Source organism: Barbus barbus, assembly GCF_936440315.1.
Source record: "Barbus barbus genome assembly, chromosome: 13".
Classification (NCBI taxonomy): domain Eukaryota; kingdom Metazoa; phylum Chordata; class Actinopteri; order Cypriniformes; family Cyprinidae; genus Barbus; species Barbus barbus.
In genome coordinates, this window is record NC_136741.1 from 5,077,777 (window position 1) to 5,091,160 (window position 13,384).

General features: G+C 35.7%; 2 protein-coding genes across 2 annotated transcripts; both read left to right on the top strand.

Moving 5' to 3' along the window:
- Window positions 1-1,526: 1,526 nt before the first annotated feature.
- On the top strand, window positions 1,527-2,207 carry LOC306879530 (transcription factor Sox-21-A; the record flags this gene model as incomplete). The annotated part of the gene is made up of 1 exon (XM_079432538.1): window positions 1,527-2,207. One exon carries the CDS (start codon window positions 1,527-1,529, stop codon window positions 2,205-2,207), a length of 681 nt encoding a protein of 226 aa, XP_079288664.1.
- Window positions 2,208-4,788: 2,581 nt separating this feature from the next.
- On the top strand, window positions 4,789-12,537 carry LOC306878878 (dynein regulatory complex subunit 2-like). Its single transcript, XM_079431457.1, has 9 exons — window positions 4,789-4,846; window positions 5,510-5,676; window positions 7,184-7,351; window positions 7,510-7,679; window positions 9,123-9,261; window positions 9,635-9,832; window positions 9,958-10,170; window positions 11,376-11,528; window positions 11,782-12,537. Exons 2-9 carry the CDS (start codon window positions 5,533-5,535, stop codon window positions 12,073-12,075), a joined length of 1,479 nt encoding a protein of 492 aa, XP_079287583.1. The 5' UTR covers window positions 4,789-4,846; window positions 5,510-5,532; the 3' UTR covers window positions 12,076-12,537.
- Window positions 12,538-13,384: the final 847 nt, after the last annotated feature.

Genomic DNA, 13,384 nt, shown 5'->3' on the forward strand with positions numbered 1-13,384 from the left:
AAATTGTTTCTTCACTTTAAGAAGAAAAACAAATCTGTAAAAAAAATCACTGCAATGCATTGTGTAATTCCAAATACAGGTAAAACACCAGGGAAAAAAACTATTCTAACATTGCAATTTTAATTTGGGCTTGGTTATAGAGCCTGAGTGGTTAAAGCAGATCAATTGCCTGCAAAAAAATACGTCCATGGTTACAAGATGATTATGGAGATTTGAGTTTATACAAAGAGACACCATTAAAAGAAACAAAAGAGTGCAGAATTTCAACTTGCTTGTCTTAAGAAGCACTTCCTTTCTCCAGCAACCCTCTAATATAGAAATCCATTCAAAAAATGGCATTATAATCACATAGTAACAGAGAAACACATATGACTGCAGTTATGGACACAAGGTTAACTGAACTTGTCGGGGTGCCTTTCAATGACAGTCTCTGTGGGAAATGTAATGCTAGCAGCCTATTAGTTAATCACTGAGTTACCAAAACAAAAGTGACAACTTCTTCTCTGTTGAGTATTTATTTATTAGATGATAGACAGACAGACAGACAGACAGACAGACAGACAGACAGACAGACAGACAGACAGACAGACAGACAGATAGATAGATAGATAGATAGATAGATAGATAGATAGATAGATAGATAGATAGATAAATAGATAGATAGATAGATAGATAGATAGATAGATAGATAGATAGATAGATAGATAGATAGATAGATAGATAGATAGATAGATAGATAGATAGATAGATAGATAGATAGATAGATAGATAGATAGATAGATCCCAGAAAATTAATTAATAATATGATATGAATGCACAACTTGAATGCTTTGGATAATGCAAAATATACATTTTCAGTTCAGATTTAAGAACATTACAACACATTTAAACCATGACACTTTCATCCATCAGAATCTAGTATATCATTGGTTGAGTGAATGTTTGAAAAGTTTGGATTTGTATAATAACATTGTGATGACTAATGAGTAGGACTTTTCAAAGTGTAATGCCATTTGTAACAATCTGAATTTGCATTTATTTGTTAAAGATTTAAAAATGTAATTTTGTCATTGAACTGCTACCACTGAAAGAAATGCAAAACAGTCCCACAGTGCTGCTGCTAATAGTGTTTCAAGATTTCACAGGACACACCCACACTTACGTCATTGGTCTCAGGATTAAAGGACACGCCCACTTCATTTATAACTCAGCGCAGGCGCCACAAATCTGAGCAGTGATGAGCATTTAAACCCAGATCACTTCAGAGCCTCCCATACACACACCGTGCGTCCATGGATAACAACTCCAACAACTGGGACTTGTTTGAAAAGATAAACATCTGATTTTTGCAAGTCACATAAATTTGACAAATAGTCTAAACTTATTTCTAGGCGCAGACTCAGAATTGGTGCCATGATACAAAGGTAACACAGCCAGGTCTGACTGAACTGTGCGTCAAAGGAACTTTGGGCTGCTTTCCGGCGCACTGAAGTGAAAAAGGAGCAGCAGAGGAAACTGCTTCAGAAATGGCAAAGCCTATGGACCATGTTAAACGCCCCATGAACGCTTTTATGGTGTGGTCGAGAGCCCAGAGACGGAAGATGGCACTGGATAACCCAAAGATGCACAACTCTGAGATCAGCAAACGGCTCGGAGGCGAATGGAAACTCCTGTCAGACTCTGAAAAAAGACCTTTTATAGACGAGGCCAAACGCCTTAGAGCCGTTCACATGAAAGAACACCCGGATTACAAATACAGACCTCGGAGAAAGCCCAAAAACTTGATCAAAAAAGACAGGTATCATTTTAACGTGACGTACAGTGACCCGCTGAAATCGGACTCGTTGAGCGCGGAGAAAACGTCTGTCGCCGCTGCTACTCGGGTGTTTTTCACTCACCACCTGTCCACCAATCCCTACCCGTTTCTCGACCTGAACTCCAAAATGTCGGAATTACCCCCTGCACCTTTCCCACATTACTCAATGCTCGGGTATCCCGGTGGATTCTCCGCGTTTCCCGGGATTCCCGGGGTTCTGGCCGGTGCGCCGCACGCTCACCCGTCCGCGGGTAACCCGGGCCACATGGTGCCCTATAACTGCCTGGGCTGGCCGGGTTCTGGACCTGCTGTTCCTTCATCATACCTGCTTTTACCAGGAATGACCAAAGCTCAGCATGAACCTTATCTGACGTACGCTGCGACGATATGATTGGAAATGAATGGACCACAATGTTTGTGTGGTATAAGGTGCACGTGCACTTGTTTAAAGCTTTGCATTTTGTAAGAAAAAAGAAATAAATGTTTAAAATATTATTTGTGCAAAGAGTTGAATCTTTAATCTTTTTTGTATTTTATAAAAAAAAAAAAAATATTGCATTTGTGTAGTTAGCAGAACTTTGCTGTAAAAACAACTATGCTACAAGCATAACTAAATAGATATATAAGGCATTTTGTTTTACAGTTAGTAACCGTACATGTCATTAATTGATATAATGTTAATATTCCAGCCTATTATAGAGCTAATTAATGATGTTACTGTAAAACGTGCTGATAGCAGGTGGTAGTACAATCCAAGGTCACATGGTACGACCAATAATAACATAAAGACGCAGTGTTACACACAAACAAAACATATTAAATAATGCTATAAACACTGCATTACACTCAAATAAACTTAACTGACGATTAATGTTTTAAACCTAAATGTTAGGAATTAATGTCTATCACCATAAATTATGAGATCATTCATGCATTAAGTACTTGATACTTTCATGTTTACACATAAATTTGCCTGTTGTTTTCTTCATATATTATAAAGTAAATTATACTTTTGTAATTTTACAATAAAACTGACAACAACTTTATTTTATACAGCATCTTTTAAAGTGGTTTTCTCAAAGCGCTGTAAAATTGAGTATATATTTTACCGTGCATGTTAAGGTAACTGAATTAATGGGGTTTTACTGTAGCATTTTGCATTATTTTCCTGTTAAAATTACTTTTTCTTTATAATGAGACATGACATGTATGAACACATGATATGAGCTGATGTTATGACATGTGCATTTTTTTAAAATCTACTTTAAGTTTTTACGGTCAATTATACCAAATGTGGAGAGAAATACAGAAGGGATCATCTCTTCCAATCACCTTCTAATATCTGTTTGTTTTTGTCAAAATAATGTTTTTTCTGAAAAACCTGATAAATCTGTAATATGATGCAGAACAGCAATGGCACATGGGGAAACAATCTGTTAAGAGGACAGCCAAATCCATAACATCAGATAGCTTAAGCAGATAATTGCTCTCAACCAGGAACAGACTCCAAACAGTGATGAGGAGAAGCCCTTAAGAGGGAAGTGAATGTAAAGGCCAGAAAAATACATAACAAAGGCGACTCAGACACTATAGCTCCCGATGGGAAGTTTCTTTTCTCAAGTTCATGTGATCAGTTAACTTGCACTTCTCATCCTTTTGTTGGCTAAACACAAGACACAAAAAAGAAAGACACGAATAAATGTTTCCCCAAAATATTTAAAATAATAATCAATTAAATTGCACATTGCACAGGTTTATTTATATACCATATAATAAATAAGATCAATAATATTTGTTAACTTAAAGTCACTAAAACTAAACTGAGCTATTGAGTAATGTAACTACATTTACATCATGTGTTGTCTCAGACAAAAATCCATTTATTAGAACCCCTCTGTAAACCTGGCTCCTGGCGCTGGGCATTTTAGCAGACAGAATGACATTTTAACATTTTAAAAGCAAAACAACTGAAAAATCTAATTGTACCAGGAGGCCTATATAGTGAGATTTATGATTTAAAAAAAAAACAGGTAGAAGTTGCCAGAGCAATGTTAATCACAATAACATAAAATGCAATCAGTTTAATGTGCAAGTAATACAAATTATTGTTATAATATATTTTGCATGTCAGTCAACCAGTGGTCTAATTTTTTATCTATAATCAACAGTGACAACAGGTTACAAAGATCATAGGTAATTATTGGAAGCTAAGGGTAAGTATAAAGATAACATACAGTATATGACAAATAGCAGAATGATTAAGCTCCAGGAATGCAATTATTTTATTATGTTTTTTTAGTAACAATAAAACACTTTTATGTTAATTGACATAAACAGAAACCATTCAGGGTAGCTTTGAAATATTCTTAAAGACAAACAAGCACCTACAGTATTATTGCTGTAATTAAAGTTATTTTAAATACAATAGTAAAAATATGTGTTTATTTATTTTTAAGTTAATCGATACAACATATTGTCAACAACGTGTCATTATGTTGTACTGATAAATAAATAAATAATCTTGAAAAACATTTCGGAAAACGTTTCGGCTTAAACTACTTTCAAGTACGACAAAATTTCAAAATCAGTTTGACAAATAAAAAATGTACAAATAAATTGCGTTCATGCTGCAAGTCTTTTCTAGTCTATGAGCATGCGCACCTTTAAAGCCATAGCTCCCTCTGCTGCTAACAGCTAGCATTACCTTAAATGTTTATGTTTTATATTTTGTGCCTTAGTTTATTGTTTGTTTTATATATGAATGCCTTTATGCATGTATGATTTTATCTGTCAACTATTGAGTTTACTTTAAAAAAAAAAATGCAATGCACAATTGTTTTGCCTTTTTTGTCCAGCACACTTGAGCAAAACGACTTTATGAAAGGTTTTATTTTATGTCACAGCTAGATTAATTTCTGTGATGTGAAACGTGCACGCGCCCTACTGGATCCACGTGGCAGTGCAGCAGCTTTACTTTTGGTTGCTAGGAAACAGTCAACAGTCAGAGTCAGTGCGTGGAGACGTCGAAGGGTAAGACGATGTGAAATAACGCTACCAGTGCTGCTAAAAAATACTTTTACCAACCAAAAGTTTAAATATTACAACTGAAAACGTTTTTGCGTTTCTTGCTTTATTTCTACCGCTTACTGCGTGAAAATATTTAGCAAATATCTGCATGAAAGAGCAGCGTGGCCTTGGCCTTTAATTAATCTGAATAAAGGATTCGTTGATGATTAGTACAAATATTCTATCTATCTATCTATCTATCTATCTATCTATCTATCTATCTATCTATCTATCTATCTATCTATCTATCTATCTATCTATCTATCTATCGATCATGACAGATACGTAGCGGAAGGGGAGGGTCTACTGGTTTCTGGATGACAAAAAAACCTTATTAAAGTACATTTTTATATATTTGGGGCACAATTTGTGTCTTGACAAACTTTCTCTCAGAAGAAAAGATACAAGTAGGCCTACTCATTTGAATTCACTGTGTTATTCTATTGAATTAAACTCGGACACAAGATTTATTAGAATTGTATTAGATTTAAATGCTTTTCATGTTTTTGGTTTAGTGCCTATGGCTAAACTGAGGAATATTATTATGTAATCTTTAGTTGTTAGTTCAGTGTTTTTGCAAGTTCTGATTTTGTGTAGTTATGAAATGCATCTTCTCTTTTAAATTAGTGATCCACAGAAGTTCAGCAAGCATGCCTAAAAAAGCAGGGAAGAAAGGAGGCGGAAAACTTGCCGGAATGACAGAAGAGGAGAGGCTTCTGTACATGCAGCAGAAAGCTCAAGCTGAGGAGGAGATAGCCAAGAGAAAAGAGGACATGCTCACACACTTCCTCAAGGTGTGGCAAACACCTGACAAATAACATATCAAACATTTATAAGGTGAAGAAAATAGTTTAGAAATTGGAAAATTCAGAAGGCTTTTGTTTGTCATAAAATCATTTTGTAAATTAAATTTTATGCATATGAGGATTTATGAGGATCAAGAGTTTGATGGTGTCCTGAGTTTTTAAACTCGGCTTCCTTCCATCATAAATCAGCATGTTATCAGTCACATGGTCCGAATTTTACACACTCTTGCAAAGTATCATTTTGGATGTGATTTCTATAACCAGAATATGATACATTTGACACAGAATCAATTGGAAGAAACATTTCAAGCTAGAATGGTCAAACTCATACATACCAAACACAAATATGAATCCTTCAGCTATTCAATAATGATTAAAAAGACATACATAATATTTGATTAAAACACAATAATCTAATGTGCGGGTTACAAACATAATATAGGTTATTTCTATGCAGAGAAATAATTCATAAGTCCTTTTAAGATGATTTGTATTGCATATGAACAGATTGTGTGTAGTTCTATGGCGAATAAGAGGCATGTTCTGTGACGACCAGAGAGAGGTTAAAAGGTCTCCTAAGGAATTCCAGTCTGTCTTTGTCTTGTATGGGGGAAGACCTTCCCAAGAGAGTCTGTAGCTCGTGATTTACATGTGACGGCAATCTCTTTGACCATCAGTCTTGATTACTTGCCCCAAATTTGACAGTCTCCTTCCTGAATTGGAATTATCCTGTTCTTTTGTCTCAAGGTTGTAAGATGTTCTGTGAAAGAGGCTTGCTGGTTAGTTTGCTTGCTTCAGACTAGTTGGCGCTAGGATTTGGACAGATTTATGACGTTGTCCTGGGCCCCTCTTTGTGGAATCTCAGCTTCTCATGTTTCGATGTTCTGATCGAATCTTAAATTTGTCTGATTCAGTCTCTGATATCCTACAACGGGGCCATGTACCGTCAGGGGCGGGGAATTGAAAATGGGTCGTGGATGGGTATTCCAGCATGCTTAATCCCATAGAAAATCTGTGGAGTTGTCAAACGTCAGCCTCAAAACCTTAATGACTTGGAGAGGATATGCAAAGAGGAGTGGGAAAAAATCCCTCCTGAGATGTGTGCAAACCTGGAAGAAACATCTGACCTCTGTGATTGCCAACAAGGGTTTTGCCATCAAGTACTAAGTCATGTTTTGCAAAGGGGTCAAATACTTATTTCACTCATTAAAATGCAAATAAATTTATAACTTTTTTTGAAATGCGCTAGAATTTTTTATTTTTTTTTGTTATTCTGTCTCTCACTGTTCAAATAAACCTACCATTAAAATTATAGACTGATCTTTTCAAAGGGCAAACGTACAAAATCAGCAGGGGATCAAATCATTTTTTTCCCACTATGTATATTTATATATATAATTTATATATTGTACTTATATTTAGAATTTTCAAATGCAGACAGATTAATGCTTGTGAGACAAGAGATTTCTGCACTGACATATGATTTGTTTTTTAGGATAAACTGCAGAAAGAGGAGAGGAACACCATACTGAATCTACATAAGCTGCGGCAGCAGTGGCGCGCTGTTTTAACACAGACCAAGACAGCAGAGCTACGCAATGACATGTCAGTGCTCAGCCAGAACTTTGAAAGAGTCCTGGACTACAAAGATGACATCATTAAGGTGACAACATCATTTAAGAAAATTTCATGTATTCACAAAGCTTTAATGTATATAACATAGACTAGACTGTCACTTATAACTCATAGGAATGTCAGGATGCCATAATTTTTACAAGAGGGTGGAAGCAGCAAGCTTGTGTGTGTATATGTTTTAAACAGAGTTTGGTGGTTGATCTGTCTGAGAGGGAGCAGCAGTCAGAGCTGGCTCGCAGTTCTCATCTGCAGAACGTGGATTATCTGTTAGAGCTTCATACGAGTCGGCTGGCAGGACTCGAGTTGAACTTCAACACAAATCTAGAAGGACTTGGTTCAGAGTATAATACTGAGAGGTATGTATACACACACAAACACTCTGAATGTAATGTAGCCTGTTTCCCAGTTCCTGACAACATCAGTTGGGTAATTCTTTTTGTGCTGAACTGTAGGAAATGAACATACTTTTGGTTGTAATTTTGCTAAAAACTTATCCTCTGGCTCTTGTTTTGTAGATAAGTTTGTTTCTTCATCAGAACAGATTTGGACAAAATTAACATTACATCACTAGCTCACCAATGGATCCTCTGCAGTGAATGGGTGCCGTCAGAATGAGAGTCCAAACAGCTGATAAAAACATCACAATAATTCACAAGTAATCCACACCACTCCAGTCCATCAATTAACATCTTGTGAAATGAAAAGATTAGTGTTTGTAAGAAACAAATACATCATTAAAGTTTTTACTTTAAACCATTGCTTCTGGCTAGAATGTAAGTCCATAATCTATGCAGTAGTAGCCACAGCCATATCACCCTGCAGCCCAAGACCGGTTGCCCACTGAAGCTAAGCAGGGTTGAACCTGGTCAGTACCTGGATGGGAGACCTCCGGTGAAAACTAGGTTGCTGTTGGTAGAGGTGTTAGTGAGGCCAGCAGGGGGTGCTCACCCTGTGGTCTGTGTGGTTCCTAACCCCCCGGTATAGTGACGGGGACACTATACTGTAAAAAGCACCGTCTTTCGGATGAGACATTAAACTAAGGTCCTGACTCTCTGTGGTCATTAAAAATCCCATGGCACTTCTCGTAAAGAGTAGGGGTGTAACCCCGGTGTCCTGGCCAAATTCCCTCTACTGGCCCTTGTCAATCATGGCCTCCTAATAATCCCCATCCACTTGATTGGCTCTATGACTGTCTCTCCTCTCCACCTGTAGCTGGTGTGTGGTGAGTGTACTGGCGCCGTTGTACTGTGGCTGCCGTCACATCATCCAAGTGGATGCTGCACACTGGTGGTGGTTGAGGAGAGACCCCCACACATGATTGTAAAAGTGCTTTGGGTGTACAGCAATACACAATAAAGCGCCATATAAATGCATCATTCATTCACTTCTTCCAGTGAAAAGGTATGCATATTTCTCTCCTGATTCAGACAAGATTACTTTTTCTCTGGTTTTGAAGTTAAAAAGATCTTGATGGCTTTGTTTATTACAAACACACAGCTTGTGACAAACACACTCTCATTCTGACGGCACCCATTCACTGCAGAGGATCCATTGATGAGCAAGTGATGTAATGCTAAAAATCTGTTCTGATGAAGAAATAAACTATTCTACATCTTGAATGGCCTGAGAGTGAGTACATTTTGAGCAAATTTTCAATTTTGGGTGAACTATTCCTTTAAGGGCCTGAATTTTACAAAAAAAAAGAAAAAAAGAATCTCATATATTAAACAATTGAAAATGCACTTCAAAGGAATGAACAAAGTTAGCATCATCTGTACTATATTTCTTTTATATTTCAGAGAGCAAATTGTTTCAGAGCACCAGCAGGAGAGTATGTATTTGGAGAAGGTGATGTTTTCCATGGAAAAGCATTACACTGATCTTGACAATGAGGCTAGACGTGACTACGAGAGCACTCGCAATCAAATAAAAAAACAGGTACTGGTTTTATTATATTTACGATTATTCATTTGCCAGAAGCTATTATCCAAAGCGACTTAAATGAGGAACATTGCAAACAATTTGTCATAGTGCCAACAATATTCATAGGTTTAATAAAAACTAGATTAGCAAACAAGCTAGAGCAGAGGAGAAACACAGAAAAGAAGAAAAAGAGAAGTTTTTAAAAAATATAATAAGGGTTAGAGTGAGTGTCTAATTGCATTAACCTAATGGATTACAAAAATACAGATTACACAAATAAACAAATATGTGTGTATATATATGCAAGAATCTGTACAATATTTAACAAACAATCAAGACATAATTATGGGTTTATTATAATACAATGATGTTGGTTTTGTTTCTGCAGAACAAAGAGGATAAGCAAACAGTGAAAGATCAGATGGAAGGGTTTGTGGAAAAACTGTGGCGGGAACTGCAGCAGGTTTTACACCACTACAATGAGACCACCAAAGACAGATTCATCGCAACTGAGTCTCTGCAAATCAAGGATGAACAAAGTGCTAAAGAGATTGACATGCATAAAAAGCACATTCAGAAGTTGCAGGTCAGCAACAAAGTAGCTGACTACTTGGAAGAAGCAGTTTTCCACATACTTCCAATTGTGTTATTTCATAGATTTTATGATTTTATTCCGATTTAAAATGTGAAAGATTTGTTGAACATTTGCAGGAGTCTATCTCTGCTCTGCGCTGTCAGCTGAGCTCCAGTCAAACCGGAGGAACAGCTCAGCAGCTTCATTCAGGCCGTGAAGAGCTCGCCCAGAAAGTTCAACATTTCAGAGTCCAGCTCGCTGAGGGCCAAACCATTCGGAGAAAGCAGCTCACCAAACTTACCATTCAAAGCAGCGATGCTACTAAAAAACTACAAGACATTGTAGCCATGGTACGTTAATGCATCCACATTTTTTACAATATTTCCACACCATCAACAAATTGTTCTTTATTTTCCAAACATCTTCTTTGTCCCTTCAAGTAATGCCATACAGTAGGGAATTAGGATGCTGTTTTAGATTGCTAAATATTTTATGATTTTTACGAATCTTTTCATTCATCTTATTTCTTGTACATGTTTCAAGTGAGGCATCAAAACCTCGTAGAAAATGAGTAGAATTAAAGTAGATTTATTATTATTATTTAAATACATTTTAATTCAAAATAAACAAAATTATAAAAAAAAAAAAATATATTAATATACTGTAATTATAGTATATTAGATTGATCATAATATAATTAAAAATTCATCCATTCTCCTATATAATGTAATGTAATATAATATAATATGTGACTCTGGACCACAGAACCAGTGATAAGTGAAAGTTTTTTTCAATTGAAATTTAGACGGCTTTCCATTGATGTATGGTTTGTTAGGATAGGACAATATTTGAAAATCTGGAATCTTAGCGTGCAAAAAAATCAATTTATTGAGAAAATCACCTTTAAAGGTTTCAAATGAAGTCCTTAGCAATGCATATTACTAATCAAAAATTACGTTTTGATATATTTACGGTAGGAAATGTACAAAATATCTTCATGGAACATGATCTTTACTTAATATCCTAATGCTTTTTGGTGTAAAAGAAAAATTTATCATTTTGGCCCATGCAATGTATTGTTGGCTTTTGCTGCAAATAATATACCAGTGCGACTTAAGACTGGTTTTGTTGTCCATGGTCATATATAATATAATATATTATTATATAATATAATATAATATAATATCAAAAATCTCCTTCAAACAGTCAAACATTCCATGAAAGAGACTGTAGTCATAGTTTATTCATAATAAAGTTAAAAGTATAAGGTCATTGCAATGTTGTTGTTATGCTTATAGCAAATTGGTCATGCCCTGTCATATAATAACTGAGTTGGTCAATAAAGGATGGTTGTTCACAAAATATAATGAAGACTGAAATAAGATTTGTCATCTAGATAAATCCTTAAGGTTCTTAAAACAGGGAGAAACTGATTCTTGTATCATAAGAAGATTTACAAGAGAGTCTTTGTTCTTTGAACAGGGATGCATTTTGAATATTTATTGTGAGTAGTGTTGGATCTGGAGTAGAGATCATACCTCTCTCTCTTCCATAGGGGGAAAGGTTGATTCGTCTCTCTGAGATGTGTAGTAAGCTGGAGACGGAGTATGAGAAGGTTCTGCCCTTCTACACATCCTCACTGAGTGAAGAAGAGCTGAATCAGGAGAGAGCCAATGCCATGGAGCCGCCAACTGAGAAACTCGCTCAGGTAATGAGCACAGAGCTCAAGCTTATTCAAATCACACTCAGTAGTCCTTCAGGATCCACGTTGAACCTACATTCAAATCTGCCTCCATTCTGGCATACAGTGGCTTTTCACAACCCAATGAATTTCAGATGGGGGAAAAACATCATTTTCTCAATGGATATCAAGTTTCACTTAGAAATATATTGTGGACTATTCATGCAATGTGATGTGTTGCATTTATTGACGTTTGACTTGTCCTGTTCTCTTTCCCCAGATAATGCTTGACTATTTGCCTCTTGAGAAGTTCTGGCAACGGTACAACAAGGTTCAGCTTGAACATTTGTGTCTGAAGCGAGAGAAAACGCTGCTGTTACAGGAGAATGAACGACTGAGGCTGTATCTGAAGCAGTACCTGGATGAAGTTTCGGTTTCTGATGAGAGTTTTCGGCAACAGAAGCTTCTGGTGGTGTTGTCTCCTTCTCTTCAGGACACCGCTGCCACTGAGAGACGCGATCAGAAGCGCTATGTGGTCCAAGAAGCAGCAAATATTGTGCAGAAACAGTTTTAGGGAATAAAAATGCAACGTGTAATGCAAAAGTGTTTCTGGTTGCAATTAAAATGCTTTCTGCCTAGCATTCAATCAGTTAGTCTGTTTAATGCATTGATCTCAGTACATTTGAAATTAAATAGACACTTTCTTCACAGCTCTTTCATTCTTCTGTATATTAACTTGCGACAGTTCTAGAGAAAAAAATTAAATATGTTAATGAACAACAATAGCAGTAATTCTGTGTTTTGAAATTCTAATATTTGATTTGCTGCAAGGTTTGTCTGCATTTTTCAAACTCCTTATCAAATACTGGCCTGGAGTGAATGTTATCTTTCTGTTTTAACTCCCGTTGACGTGGGAAAATCACAAATTTGCATGAGGGACTTTAAGTTGAGGCAGATTTGTTTCATTCTCTCAACAAACGTCTTTTACATCAGGAAGACAGGTCGAAACCTCTTAGAAAGTAAAGTGAAGTTCATTAAAAAAAAAAGAAAAAGACACATTATTCATTGTTTAGACATTTATCCCATATAAATACATGAGCTCTATCACTCATAGATAGATGCATGACAAGATGACTGCAAACCTTCATAGTTCAGACGTTGATGCATGATGTCCTTAAAATAAATGCTGTACTGCTGTATATAATCTAGTAATGCGACGACAGGACAACAAATAACGTTAAGCTATGTTCTATCCAGTACATAACATTTATGCTCAGAGACGTAAAAAATGAAAATTGAATGTGAATGAAAACTATTGCGATGTGATGCAACACGTTATGTATTTCATTCAATCAATCAATCAATCAATCAATCAATTTTTGGCCCAAGAAACACCTCAGAAAACTGAAATATCTTATTTTGCACTGTAACTGTATAAACATTTAAGGTAACATAATATGATATATATATATATATATATATATATATATATATATATATATTGCTTTATGTTGATTTTAAGTACTTTGTAATTTAGCCAATTTGGATTTGTTTATAATTAATGCCAGTCTTTTGCATTATAATGTTAGTGAGAGACATAGCTTATACACTTGGAACTATTTAATTGAATATTTAATAAAATATACTTATATATATATAAAAAATTATATATATTTTTATATACTATAAAAAGTAGTAAAAAAGTAAAGAGTGTAAAGACCATCGACTCTACCGTGCGACTCCACCGGGCAGGGACACCGGCAAGGGATAGTAGTAGCTTTTTATTACATTTTTTCATTGATATGTTTATTATTGAAATGTTGTTGTTATATGCATGTGTTAATTTGATTTAATTTCTTTATTTTCTTAAATATGTGGGTAGA